The 12759-nt window shown below is 35.8% G+C and overlaps 1 protein-coding gene across 1 annotated transcript in view; it reads left to right on the top strand.

Annotated features, from left to right (window-relative positions):
• Fam13a (family with sequence similarity 13 member A) overlaps window positions 1–12759 on the top strand; it is a 347725-nt gene that overhangs the window by 60250 nt on the left and 274716 nt on the right. Inside the window, exon 4 of the mRNA XM_026405192.2 lies at window positions 3911–4088. Within this exon, the coding sequence (XP_026260977.2) occupies window positions 3911–4088 (178 nt within the window). The remainder of the gene's footprint in view (window positions 1–3910; window positions 4089–12759) is intronic.

Raw genomic sequence — 12759 nt, 5'->3', positions numbered from 1 at the left:
TCATCCCTTTGCATATATATTTTAAATTTATTTGATTGTCTGTTTCCACATCAATTAGAATAAGTTTCATAAGTGCATGGATTTTGCTTTGTGCAGTGCTACATCCTTGCTATTAGAGAATGTCAGACACGGAAAGATAAATATCACCTATAATGTACAATAAAAGTATATTATGGGTAAAGGTACATAAAAATAAAAGCATTACTAACTCTTTTTTATAATGTGAGACATTGAGGGGAGACATTGTATTTACCAATATGAATACAAGAATATGAATAAATGAAGCAACGTTTAAATATGAGCAATTCAAAAAACAACACATGCAATAGCAATTATAGATTGAACATTGTTTTCTTTTTTTATTTTTGTACTGGGGATTGAACCCAGAGGCACTCAATCACTGAGCCACATCCCTAGCCCTATTTCGTATTTTATTTAGAGACAGGGTCTCACTGAATTGCTTAGTGCCTCCACATTGCTGAGGCTGGCTTTTGAACTCATGATCCTCCTGCCTCAGCCTCCCAAGCAGCTGGGATTACAGGTGTGCACCACCTCACCCAGCAGGTTGAATATTCTTAATCCAAAATCTGAAATGGTCCAAAACCCAAAATTTTTTTGAGTACCTATGTGATACCACAGTAGAAAATTCCACATGTGACCTCTTGTGTCAAAATGCAAGTGTACTAAAAATATTGTATGAAATTACCTTCAGGCTATATGTATGAGGACCGTACGAGAATATCATGCTTAGACTTGGGTCCCATTTTCAAAATATCGTCTTGTGTTATGCAAATATTTAAAAATCTGAAATAAAGAAGACTTCTGGTCCAAAGCATTTTGGATAAGGAATGCTCAACCTGTATTATGAATTTTGTTTCTTGCGCACATCAGAAGGCTTCTTCTTAATAGTCACATTTGTACCGTTATGGCTTCACTCCTGCTACGCCAAGCATTCCACGAGCCTCCCCTGAAGATGCTGAGCAACTGTTGTTCTCAGATATAGGAAATCTGGTCTGTAGGACTCTGGCAGGCTGGCTGCAATGGTGTTATTTACCAGGTATTTCTGGAAACAGAACAAATTATAGATTCTCAGTATGTTAGCACATAATTAGTATGAAAAGAGGTGAGGAGAGATGTCATGCTAATAAATTAAGGTCTTTACTGTCAATATATTTGAACAAGGATTGGGACTATTTGAAATATTTAAGGTTTAAATGTGAAACTGCTGCTGTCAAAGCTGCTACTGTAGAGGATACTCACACCCTTGCCTAGCAAGGGAATCCATGAATCTGTCTTCCATCATAAAAAAATGGAAATGCTTTGGGGGAGAAGGAAATAGTTATAAGGTAATTCTTTATCAGTTACTTTTGCCTTTTGAGAACATATTTAATGATTCTTGTATTCGTGCCATGTGTTATTTTGTTAAGCATTACTTGTCAAATTTATTTCCTGGTAAATTTATTATATTTAAGAAATCGAAAGTAAATACTAAAAGTGCTGCTTCTTTTTCAAAGATGTTATTATCATAAGTTGGTCACTATTTTGAATATTGTTCTATTTGATCCGGTGTCTTCACACATTGCCTGTCTTAGGGTTTGAGGTTTCATCTCAAAGCCAGAGGCTGGAACCCTGTTGTTTGTCTCCTTAAATGCTGAGACTTGGACCAGTTTTAAACAGAGAAATGAACTAGACTAATTTTGAATTAGTCCCCATTAAAAAAAAAAAAGAGAAAGGGTAAAATAGGTTCATATTTGTTTAATTTTATAATACAAACATATGAGAAAAGGGTGTCATCATTATTAATTACTCCAAAGTTAATTATTTTCATTTCTTTTTTAAATTTTTTTTAGTTGTAGATGAACACAATATCTTTATTTTTCTGGGGTGCTGAGATTTGAACCCAGTGCTTCATGCATGCAAGGCAAGTGATCTACCACTGAGCTACTACAACCCAGTCCCAAATATTTCAATTTCTCATATATCCCTGCTACTTAAAAACAGTGCAGTGGGGATTAACATCGTCACAAGCAGAACCACCTTGGTCATCTAGGTAGAAGGTAGTAGGTAGTAGGTAGCAGAACCAAGGTCCTCATGCAGGAAGTTCCCGAGCTTGCCCTCAGATCCTGTGCAGCCACTCACTGTCCCTTTCTGCACGTGACATTCTGTGTGTTTTCACTTTGTCAGTGGCATTATGTTAGTCACATGTTTTGTAGCTAATCTTTCTTTGGATCTGTTTGCCTCACCGTTCAGTTTTATAGTCACTTGATTGGCTAAAACTGACCAGTCTACAGAATTCAATCTGTGTATTAATTTATATGAATTAAACTTTTGTTCTTTTAGATGCCTATTAAAGGGGTAGATTTGGATTATCCCCCTGAACTATTTGTTATAAAAGATTTGTATTTTCCTCTGACAGAAACCAGAACATCATGGTTTTAACGTTAGCAACTTTACTGTATATAAGTGTTGGCGAAACAAATCGCCAAAATTAAGGGAAACTTTTCATCTGCATACCTGTGACTCTTGACACATCATCAGACACTTTGGTTTGATGCAAGTTTATTAGACTTTTGTATGAGAGTTGCATATTGAATTCTGAATGGTAGTAGTCCGCTTTTTTGCCATGGGGGGTATGTTCCAAGACCCCCAGAGGATGCCTGAAACCACAAATGGTACCAGTCACAGATAGTACTGTTTTTTCTATCCATAAACACCTGTGATGCAATATAATTTATAAATTAGGCACAGTAAGAGATTAACAACATTAATAATAAAGTGTCATAATAATACAGTATAATCAAAGTTCTTTAGAACTTATTAATTATTTCTGTAATTTTTATTTAATATTTTCAGATCACAATTGTGGTATTTGCAGTCACAAAAGGTGAAATCTCCAATAAAGGGGACTAGTATTTATGGCACATTAAATATTAAAGAGTCATCCATTCTCAAACTTCTTAGAGAATGGTGACAGACTTTATTCAGTACTACTACTGCATTGGGGTTTTGCAGAAGGGAAAATTGGAATCAACTTGGAATGTGACAGTGAAAAGTGGGAATTTTATAGCCAAGTAGAAAATGTGGAGTGAGGACAGTTGGTGAATAGAAAATCACTAAGAGGAAGCATCTGGGGAAAGAGGTGATTGTGGTTAAACCTGCCTAATTAGAGTCTTGTTGAAGGCACCAACATAGTCACACACCATCTGAGGATGGTGGGAGACGAGTTAGTTGCTCGGATATCAAGGGTGATTGAATATTTAGGATAAGAGATTCTTGCTAAGGTTCTTAAGGACGTGTCCAATGTGGGTTTAGTTGAAAAAGAGCTCAGAGAAGACTGACTCGAGTTTGTTCAAGGAGGAAAACTGTCAAGATTACAAAACTACATAAAAATTATGTTTCCTTCAGTTTTCATCACAGTAGCTGATCATTAAGTTTAGTGTCCCTTGTGACAATCCAGCAAGATCTAATTCTTGTTTTGTACAAACTCAAAGATTTATCAACTGTAAAATTTTACTATGGAATAAAAATCTAACCAATATTTTCATATTGGGGAAAAAACCAAAAAATTGAAATACGAATCCATTTTATACACTAAGTCAAACTTGTGACGTTCAGAATTTCTTGAATAAATTAGTAATTCTTTAACATGGAAAAAAAATAAATAAAGAGCTGGGGTGTCTTGCTCCATGGTAGAGTGCTTACCAAGCATGCACAACACACAAGATTACTCCAGCAGTACAAAAAAATTTTTTTTTAATTTTAAAAACTTTAAAAACATCAAATGCTCAAGGCCTATATTAGTCTCTAGGGAATTTTTTTCTGAATAAAAGGTTTGGATTTATTATATCTGTATGCTTTTGTTGCTGTGAAATATGCTTGAGAACATTTTTTTTATTATTTTTTTTTCCAGATGGCAGATGTGATGCTCAGGAACATAGTTTAAGAGATTTAATAAGAGAGCTTCCAGATACCCACTACTGCCTCCTCAAGTACCTCTGCCAGTTCTTGACAAAAGTGGCCAAGCATCACCTGCAGAATCGCATGAATGTTCACAATCTCGCCACTGTGTTCGGGCCAAACTTCTTTCAGTAAGTTAGTGGGGTTTTGCTGTTAATATCTTCATATTCCATTTTTTGCTTACTACTGTGAAATTACTGGGACATAGGAAGCATATGTTTATCTGAAAAGTCAACCCATTTATACTGGAGAAGTCCCATTGATTTGGGGCATTTTAGCCTTGTTTTTGAAGAAGAATTTTGAAGAAATCAAGTGAATATGCCTTCTGATGAAACCCTAACTTGCAAAAAAAAATCCAAATAACTATTTAAAATTCTGGGGATAAGTTTTATATACTCTAAAAAGGGCATTTAAAAAAATTCATAATATGAAATGTCAATTAGCAGAAAGGGAAGGAGTGTGATATAGCAATCATTTTAATATTGATGAAGTTCAAATTATTGCTAATGATGGCAAATTATGAGCAGAATGTCAGTGTCAGAAAATGTAACCCCAGCTTCATCTATTTTCTGAATTTAATCTTCTAGAAATCAAACTAGACTATAAATAAACTTGTCAGCTTTGATAAGTGCTGTATGACTGGCCACAAGAACTTCTGTAAAGCTTTGTTTTACTTTCCATTATTCCTTAAAGCTTTTTAATTGTTGATATATGAAACATGATCATTGCAATCTAGAAGCCATTTACTCTTCTATTAATCGCCTCTGATATCAAATACATTCCTTCTAGTGTTTCTTCTAGAGAAAGAGAACACTCGCACTCTCTGAAGATATTTTAAATAGAGCATGTACTTCTCTACTCCATTAAACTCCATTAATCTTCAGGTTCATTCAGCTGCCCAGAGCTAGTAGTATTACAGGCCTCCCAATGTCTAAATATAGACTGTGGCTTAGATCATAGATCCTGGTTTGTCACTCACTGCCTTATTTGGAGAGAAGGTCTACCTTGGTAACTATCCTGTTTGTGTTAACTTTTAAGTAATGGTGTTAACTTTTAAGTAATGGTGTTTCATAGGATATGTTAGGGTCTCATGAATAAATATCTCAAACACTGGTTCACCTGATTTCTCATCTTATTCCAGAGCTCTGTGGTATTAAAGAGTATTTGTTCTTTTAACTCCTTTCTGTTAGTAAATCTTTGGTGACCTACATGTGAGAAATAAAGGTGTAAGTAGAAAACGGTTCACTAATTTTGAAACCCTAGGTTCTTGTATATGTAAAAATGAATTTTAAGTAGAATGCTTATTTAATGAGCACTAAACACAGATTCGTACATCACTGCTGATTTATAAATTTGGCTGGATTTGGAATTTCTGGTAACTTGTTCTAATTTATCAATCAAAAAATCAATAAGTAAGTTTTTATTGTATGTTCTAATTACTATGATTTTACTTTTTACTATGGTAAAATTGCACAACATAAAATTTACCATTTTTAAGTATAAAGTTTAGTGATATTAAGTACATTCACATTGTTTGATCTACTAAATAGCATGTATTTTTAAATTTATGGATACAGAAATCTTTGCAAGGGACTTTCATCATTGAAATATAGTTATAACAGGTAGTATTTATTGAGCACTTACCATTACTTTCTCATTAAACTGATTGATTTCTAAAGAGAAGGACATGATTTAGTTTGTGCTTCAAGCTCCTCTATCTAGGTCAAGGAAAAGCAGACACTTCAACTCCAGTGACCACATAACTGTTAATCCACAAATGTTGAAAAGATTATTAGTGAACCATAATGTTACAAAGATTGTAAGTGAAAACTGTCCATTCAGAGATAATTCTTTCAACATGAATTACTAAAAGACAAAACAAAGGAAAGGATATTTGCAACCATGTTCATAAGGGAAACAATAGTTTTATTTCTGTTCTGAAGATGGGATCTTACTATGTTGCTTAACCTAGTCTTGAACTCTCAGGCTCAAGGGATCCCCTTGCCTTAGGCTCCCAAATAGTTAGCACTGCAGGTATGTGCTACTGCACCCAGATAACGATAGTTTGTGTGGTATTTGAGGTAAGCCAGGCACAGAACAGTTACACCTTTACTCACTTAATTTTACATTTTATTGATTGATTGATCAATTGATTGATTTTAGTGCTGGGGTTCAAACCCAGAGCCTTGCACTGCAAGATAAGTACTCTATCACTGAAATACATCACTATTCCCTAATTTTATTTTTTAAATATGTTTTGTTTCCAATTGTAATTGTACATATATTTCATTGAGTGTGTACAATCTGCATTGATTAGATCAGGGTAACTGACATCTCTGTCACTTCAGATATTTATCATTTCTTTATGTTGGGAACATTCAAAATCCTGTCTAATAACGGTTTGAAGTATTCAATTAATTATTGTCAAAGACAGTTATCCTAAGATGCTATAGAACATCAGAGGTGATTCCTCCTATTTAACTGCATCCCTGTACCCATTAACCATTTCTCTAGATACCCCTTCCTCCACAACCTTCCCAGGCTCCAGTAACCACTCTTCTGTTCTCTCTTTGAGATCAACATTTTAGCTTTCCCACATAAGTGAGAATATGTAATATTTCCTAACTTATTTTGCCTAATATCATGTCCTGCAGTTTCATATTTCAGTAAAGGGCAGAATTTCTTTCCTTTTTATGGCTGTATTGCTGATTCCATTGTGTATATATGCCACATTTTCTTCATTCATACATTGATGAACATCTAGGCCAATTCCATGTCTTGGGAATAGTGCTGCAATTAACAGGAGAGTGCAAGTGTTTCTTTGAAGTGTTGATTTTATTCATTTGGATATATACCAAAAGTAGGATGGCTAGATCATTTGGGAGTCCTATCTTTCATTTTTTGAGGAATCTCCATACTCTTCCATAGGTGGTTGAACTATTTGCATTCTCACCAACAGTGTATCAGAGTTTCTCTTTCTCCATATCCTCGCCAGCATTTGTTATTTTTGATAATATTTTTTTTAACTGGGGTGAAATGATATTTGACTGAGTTTTTGATTTGCATTTCTCTAATGGTTAGTGATGTTGAGCATTTTTTTTCAAATACTTGCCTGCCATTTATATATCTTCTTTTAATAAATACCTATTCAAGTCATTTGCCCATTTTTGAATCAGATTATTTGTGTTTTTGCTGTTGAATTATTAGAGTTCCTTATGTGTTCTGGAAATTAATCCCTTTTTAGATGAATTTGAAAATATTTTTTTTCATATTCTGTAAGTCATCCCTTCTTGCTCTCTCTCTCCCCCTCATCCCTCCCTCCCTCCCTCCCTTCCTCTCTATTTCCCTTTGGTACAGAGGATGAAACCCAGGGGAACTTAAGCTTTATCCCCAGGCCTTTTTAAAATTTTTAATTTTGAGACAGAGTCTTCCTAAGTTTCTGAGGCTGGCCCGGAGCTTGAAATATTCCTTCTCAGTCTTCCCAGTAGCTGGGAATACAGTCATGTGCCACTGTGCTTGGCATCTCTTCACCCTCTTGATTGTTTCCTTTTGCTGTGCAGAAGCTTTTTAGTTTAATGTAATCCCAATAATCAATTTTTTTGCATTTGCTGCCTCTGCTTTTGGTATCATATCCAAAAATTTTTTACCTAGACCAACGTCCATTGTTTCTTTGCATATGGATATACAGTTTTCCCAGCACAATTCAGTGAAGAAACTTTTCTTTCTGCAATGAGTGTTCTTTCTACCTTTGTTAGAAACAATTGGCTGTACATCCTTGGATTTATTTCTGGATTTTCTAGTCTATGTGTCTGTTTCTACACCAGGTACCGTAGCTTTGTAGTGTATTTTGAGGTTGGGTATTATAATGCCTCCAACGTTGGTTCCTTTTTCTCAGAATTGCTTGGGGTATTTGGGGTCTTCTGTGGTTTTCTCAATTTTAGGAATTCTATTAAGAATGTCACTGGTATTTTGATAGGAATGGCATTGAATCTGTAGATCAGTTTGAGTGTGTACCTTTTAACAAAGGAAAGTTCTTCTAATCCATAAACACAAGATGTCTTTCTGGTTTTGGTTTTGGTTTTTTTGTTTTGTATCCTCTTCAACTTTACTGGAGCTTTATAATTTTCATTATAAAAATCAATCACTTCCTTGGTTAACTCTATTTCTAGGCGTTCTTGAGTTGTTTTAAATATTGTGGATGGGACTGGTTTCTTGATTTCCTTCTCAGAAATATTATTATAGGCATATACAAAAAGCTACCTTTTGTATATTAATATTGTATCCCTGCAACCTTACTAAATTTATTTATCAGTTCTGACAGTTTCTTGGGTCTTTTGTTTTTTATATGTATAAAATAATGTCATCTGCTAACAGAGATGATTTGACTTCCTTCTTTCCTATTTGTATGTCTTTCATTCCTTTTTGTTCATTTGGGGCATGTATGTGTGTGTGTGTGTGGTCCCGGGTTCAATCCCAGGAGGCCAGTGCTCTGTCACTAAGATACATCCAGCCATCTTTTATTTCTTTCTTTTGCCTAATTGTGGAGACTAAGACTTTTAGTACTGTGTTGAATAGGAGTCGTGTAAGTGGACATTCTTTTCTTGTTCCTTATCTTAGCAGAAACCCTTTCAGCTTTTTTCCATTCAGTATGATGGTAGCTGTGGGTTTGTCATGCAGAACCTCATTGTGTTGAGGTATGTTCTTTCTATACCTAATTTTTCATGAAGGTTAGTAGATTTCACTGAATGCTTTTTCTGAATCTACTGAGATGATCATATGACTTTTGTCCTTTCTGTTTGGTGATATATGTTTGTCAATTGGCTCATGTTGAGCCATCTTTGTACCCACTGGATAAATGTAACTTGGTCTTAGTATATAATCTTTTTTACATGCTGTTAGATTCGATTTTCTGTATTTTATTGGGAATATTTGCTTCTATGTTCACCAGCGAAAATGCTGTGTAATTTTATTGTTGTGTCTGTGTCTGGTTTGGGTATCAGTGTAATGTTGGTTTCTAGAATGAGTTTGAAAAGATTCCCTCCCTTTAATTATATGGGATACTCTGGGAAGAGAGTTTTTCTGTAAAGTTTTGATAAAATTCAGTGGTGAAGCCCTCTGGTCCTAAACTTTTCTTTATTGGGAGAATTTTTCTTACTAATTCGATCTCGTTATTTGTTACTAGTCTATTCTGATTTTTTTTATCCTCAAGGTAGATCAATTTTGGTAGATTATATGTGCTCAGAAGTTTATCCATTTCTTCTAAGTTTTCTAATTTGTCAGTGTATCATTGATTATAAGTCCTTAATGATCTTTTGACTTTTGATGATATCAGTTATAATGTCTCCTTTTCCATTTCTGATTTCATTTATATGGATCTTTTTATTTTTCTTGATTAGTTTGGCTAAAGCACTTTTCATTTTATTTCTTAAAAGCAACTGATTTGTTTGTTTGTTTGTTTTGGTCTGTTATTATTTCTACTGCAATCTTTGTTATTTCTTTCTTAACAATAATTTTGGTTTTGGTTTATTCTGGCCTTTCTCGATTTTTTTTTTTTTTGGTTGCATCATTAGGTTGTTCATTTGAATTTTTTTAAATGTAAGTAGTTATTCTGAATTTCCCTCTAATACTGCTTTTGCTGTATCTCAATGCTTGTGATATGTTGTGTTTTCATTTTCATTTGTTTCAAGAAAATTCTTATTTTCCCTTGGAATTTCTTCCTAAACCCATTGATGACTCTCAAGAGGATGTTGTTTAATGTCCATGTATTTCTACAAAAATGTCTTAAGTTCTTGTTGTTGATATCTAGTTTTATTCCATTGTGGTCAGAGAATATTTATGCAATGGTTTCAGTTTTTTGATGTTGAGACTTGTTTTGAGGCTTAACAGTCAGTTATCCTGGAGAATGTTCTAGGTGCTGATGAGAAGAGCACATATTCTGCAGCTCTGGGATGGAGTGTCGTGTGCATGTCTGTTGAATCCATTGGGTCTGCAGTAGAGTTTAATGTTTCTTTGTTGATCTGTCCACTGATGAAAGTGGGGTGTTGTATTCATCAACTACTATTGCATTAAAGTTTCTCTTTCCTTTTAGATCTGATAATATTTGCCTTATGTAATTGAGCACTGTGGAGTTGTGTGCATCTATATTTACGATTGTTATTTCCTTTTGTTCCATTAATCCCTTTATTGTTATAGAGTGATCTTCTTCATCTCTTTGCACAGTTTTTAACTTAAAAGTCTATTTATCTGACATAAATATAGCTATTCATGCTTGCTTTTGGTTTTTGTTCATGTGGCATATCCTTTCCCATCCCTTTACTTTTAGCACATGTGTCTTTATTAATGAGATAAGTGTTTAGTAGGAATCATATCATTGAGTCTTTTTCTTAATTTATTCAGCTGATCTATAACTTTTAATTTGATAATTTAGTCCGTTTAAATTCAACATTACTGCTGATAAATAAAGAAAGATGTATTCGTCTTGCTTTTTTAGTTGTTTTATATATGCTATTTCTTTCTTCCTTTCTTGCTGTTCCCCTTTATGGTCCGGAGTTTTCTGCATGGACCAGGTTTGATCCTGTCATTTTCTGTGCAGTGCATCTGAGCTAGTGAGTTTCATCCTTTTGTGTGTTCTTCACGTGGAAGTTACCAGTCTTCTGCTTCTAGTGTAGGAACCCTGTAATGTTTCTTGTGGGGGAGAATGTTGGGGGAGAATGTCCTCAGGTTTTTCTTGTCCTGGAAAGACTTGATTTCATTTTCATTTCTGAAGAATAGTTTTTCTGAGCATAACATCCTTGGTTGATAGTTTCTTTTCTGTACGTATTTTGAATAGATCATCTCATTTCTCTCCTGATCTCCTTTCTATTGAGAAATCTGATGTTTGTCTCATGGAGATTTCTTTCTTTTTTTTTAAATATTTTTTTAGTTGTAGTTGGACCCAATACCTTTATTTAATTTATTTATTTTTATGTGATGCTGAGGATTGAACCCAGGGCTTCACACACGCAAGGCGAATGTTCTACCACTGAGCCACAACCCCAGCCCCTCGTGGAGATTTCTCATATGTGACAGAATGCTTTTTTCTTGCTGTTTTTTGAATTCTCTCTTTGTCTTGTACTTTTGACAGTTTGATTATAATGTGCCTTGGAGAAGATCTTTCTTTGCTTGTATCAATTAGGGGTTCTTTGAGCTTCCTGGACCTTGAAGTCCCTGTTTTTCCCATAATTTGAAGAGTTTTCTGCAATCATTTTGTTGAATAAGTTTTTCATTGCCTTCTCTCTTCACTTTTCTTCTGGAATACCCATAATATGAAAATTTGTTTGCTTAATTACATCCCATAAATCTCAAAAGCTTTCTTCATTCTCTAATGTGTTTTTACCTGTTTGTTTCACAGGGTTATTTCAAAAGACTTATCTTCAAACTCAGAAATCATTTCTTGTACCTGATCAATTCTGTGGTGGAGGCTCGTAACTGGATTTTTAAATTTAATTTATTGAATTCTTTTGGCGGGGGGTTCTGGGGATTGCACTCAGGGGCACTCCACCACTGAGCCACATCCACAACACTATTTTGTATTTTATTTAGAGACGGGATCTCACTGAGTTGCTTAGCTCCTTGCTTTTGCTGACGTTGGCTTTGCGATCCTCCTGCTTCAGCCTCCCGAGCTGCCGGGATTACAGGCGTGCGCCACCATGTCTGGCACATTTATTGAATTCTTTAACTCCAGAATTTTTGTTTGGTTCTGTTTTATGAGCTGTATCTGTGAAATTTCTCTCTCATTTCATGAATTGTCTTTCTAATTCCATTGAGTTGTGTGTCTGTATTTCTTGTATCGTTGAGTTTCCTCAAAATCATTATTTTATATTTTTTCAGCCAATTTTTCAGTTTTATTTTCTGTGGAGTCTGTTGTTAAGAGTTATTGTGTTTCCTTGGAGGCATCCTGTTACCTTGTTTATTTCATGCTGCTCGTTTATCTATGTGGGTGTTTGTGTATCTGGCAGACCAATTGCCTCTGACAATTTACTGGGTGGCTTGAATAGCACAGTACTTTCTCCTGGCAATGTGTCCTAGGATGTTAATTGGATAGGCTGTGTAGGCTTTGGCTCCAGATAGGTGCTGTAGTGTCTGTGTAGCTTCTTGAGCTGTAAATCCAGGCTGGCAATGTCCCAGTGGTCTAGGCTGCAGAGGTTGGGGAGTGCACCTCCATCTGAGATACAACTCCCTTAAGCAAGCTGGTTTCCTGACAGCTCTGGTTTTTGTGCACCTGGCTGCAGGTGTGGGGCATGTCAGTTTCAGTGGCTTCTATGTAGGAAGAGCCACCCCATTCTGCCCAAGTGGGTAGAGTTTACTGCATCCAGTAGCCAATTAGAGTGCCTATCAGTATCTAGGTGCTGTGTGGGGGTGACATGCATATTGGTGTCTGAGTGCTACATGTGTGACTTTACAGGGCCTCTGTGGCTGACCTGCTCAGCAAGTTCTGCCCAGCTGTCAAGGTAGGTGGACAGGCCTCGGTATCTGCTGCTCAGGACTGTGGTGGGCTGAACTTCTGAGAACAGACTGCTCCACTGCTTCTTAAGGCCATTGGAGAGTTGATGGAGCATTTTGGTTGCTTTCCGGGGGCCTCGGCAAGCAGAGACATTCAGGAAAAGCTGCCTGGCTGCTTCTCTGGCTGAGGGTGGGAAGGCAGGACCACCTGGCTACTTTCAGCACAGCAGAAGAGTGGGTAGGGTCACCTGTTAACGTGGACCTCATCAGATAGGAGCCCCTGAAGATGGACTGCCCAGCTGATTCCTGAGGCTGTGGGTG

The sequence above is a fragment of the Urocitellus parryii genome, chromosome 10 (assembly GCF_045843805.1).
Source record: "Urocitellus parryii isolate mUroPar1 chromosome 10, mUroPar1.hap1, whole genome shotgun sequence".
NCBI classification, from domain to species: Eukaryota; Metazoa; Chordata; class Mammalia; order Rodentia; family Sciuridae; genus Urocitellus; species Urocitellus parryii.
This window is presented reverse-complemented; position numbering and strand designations above follow the sequence as displayed.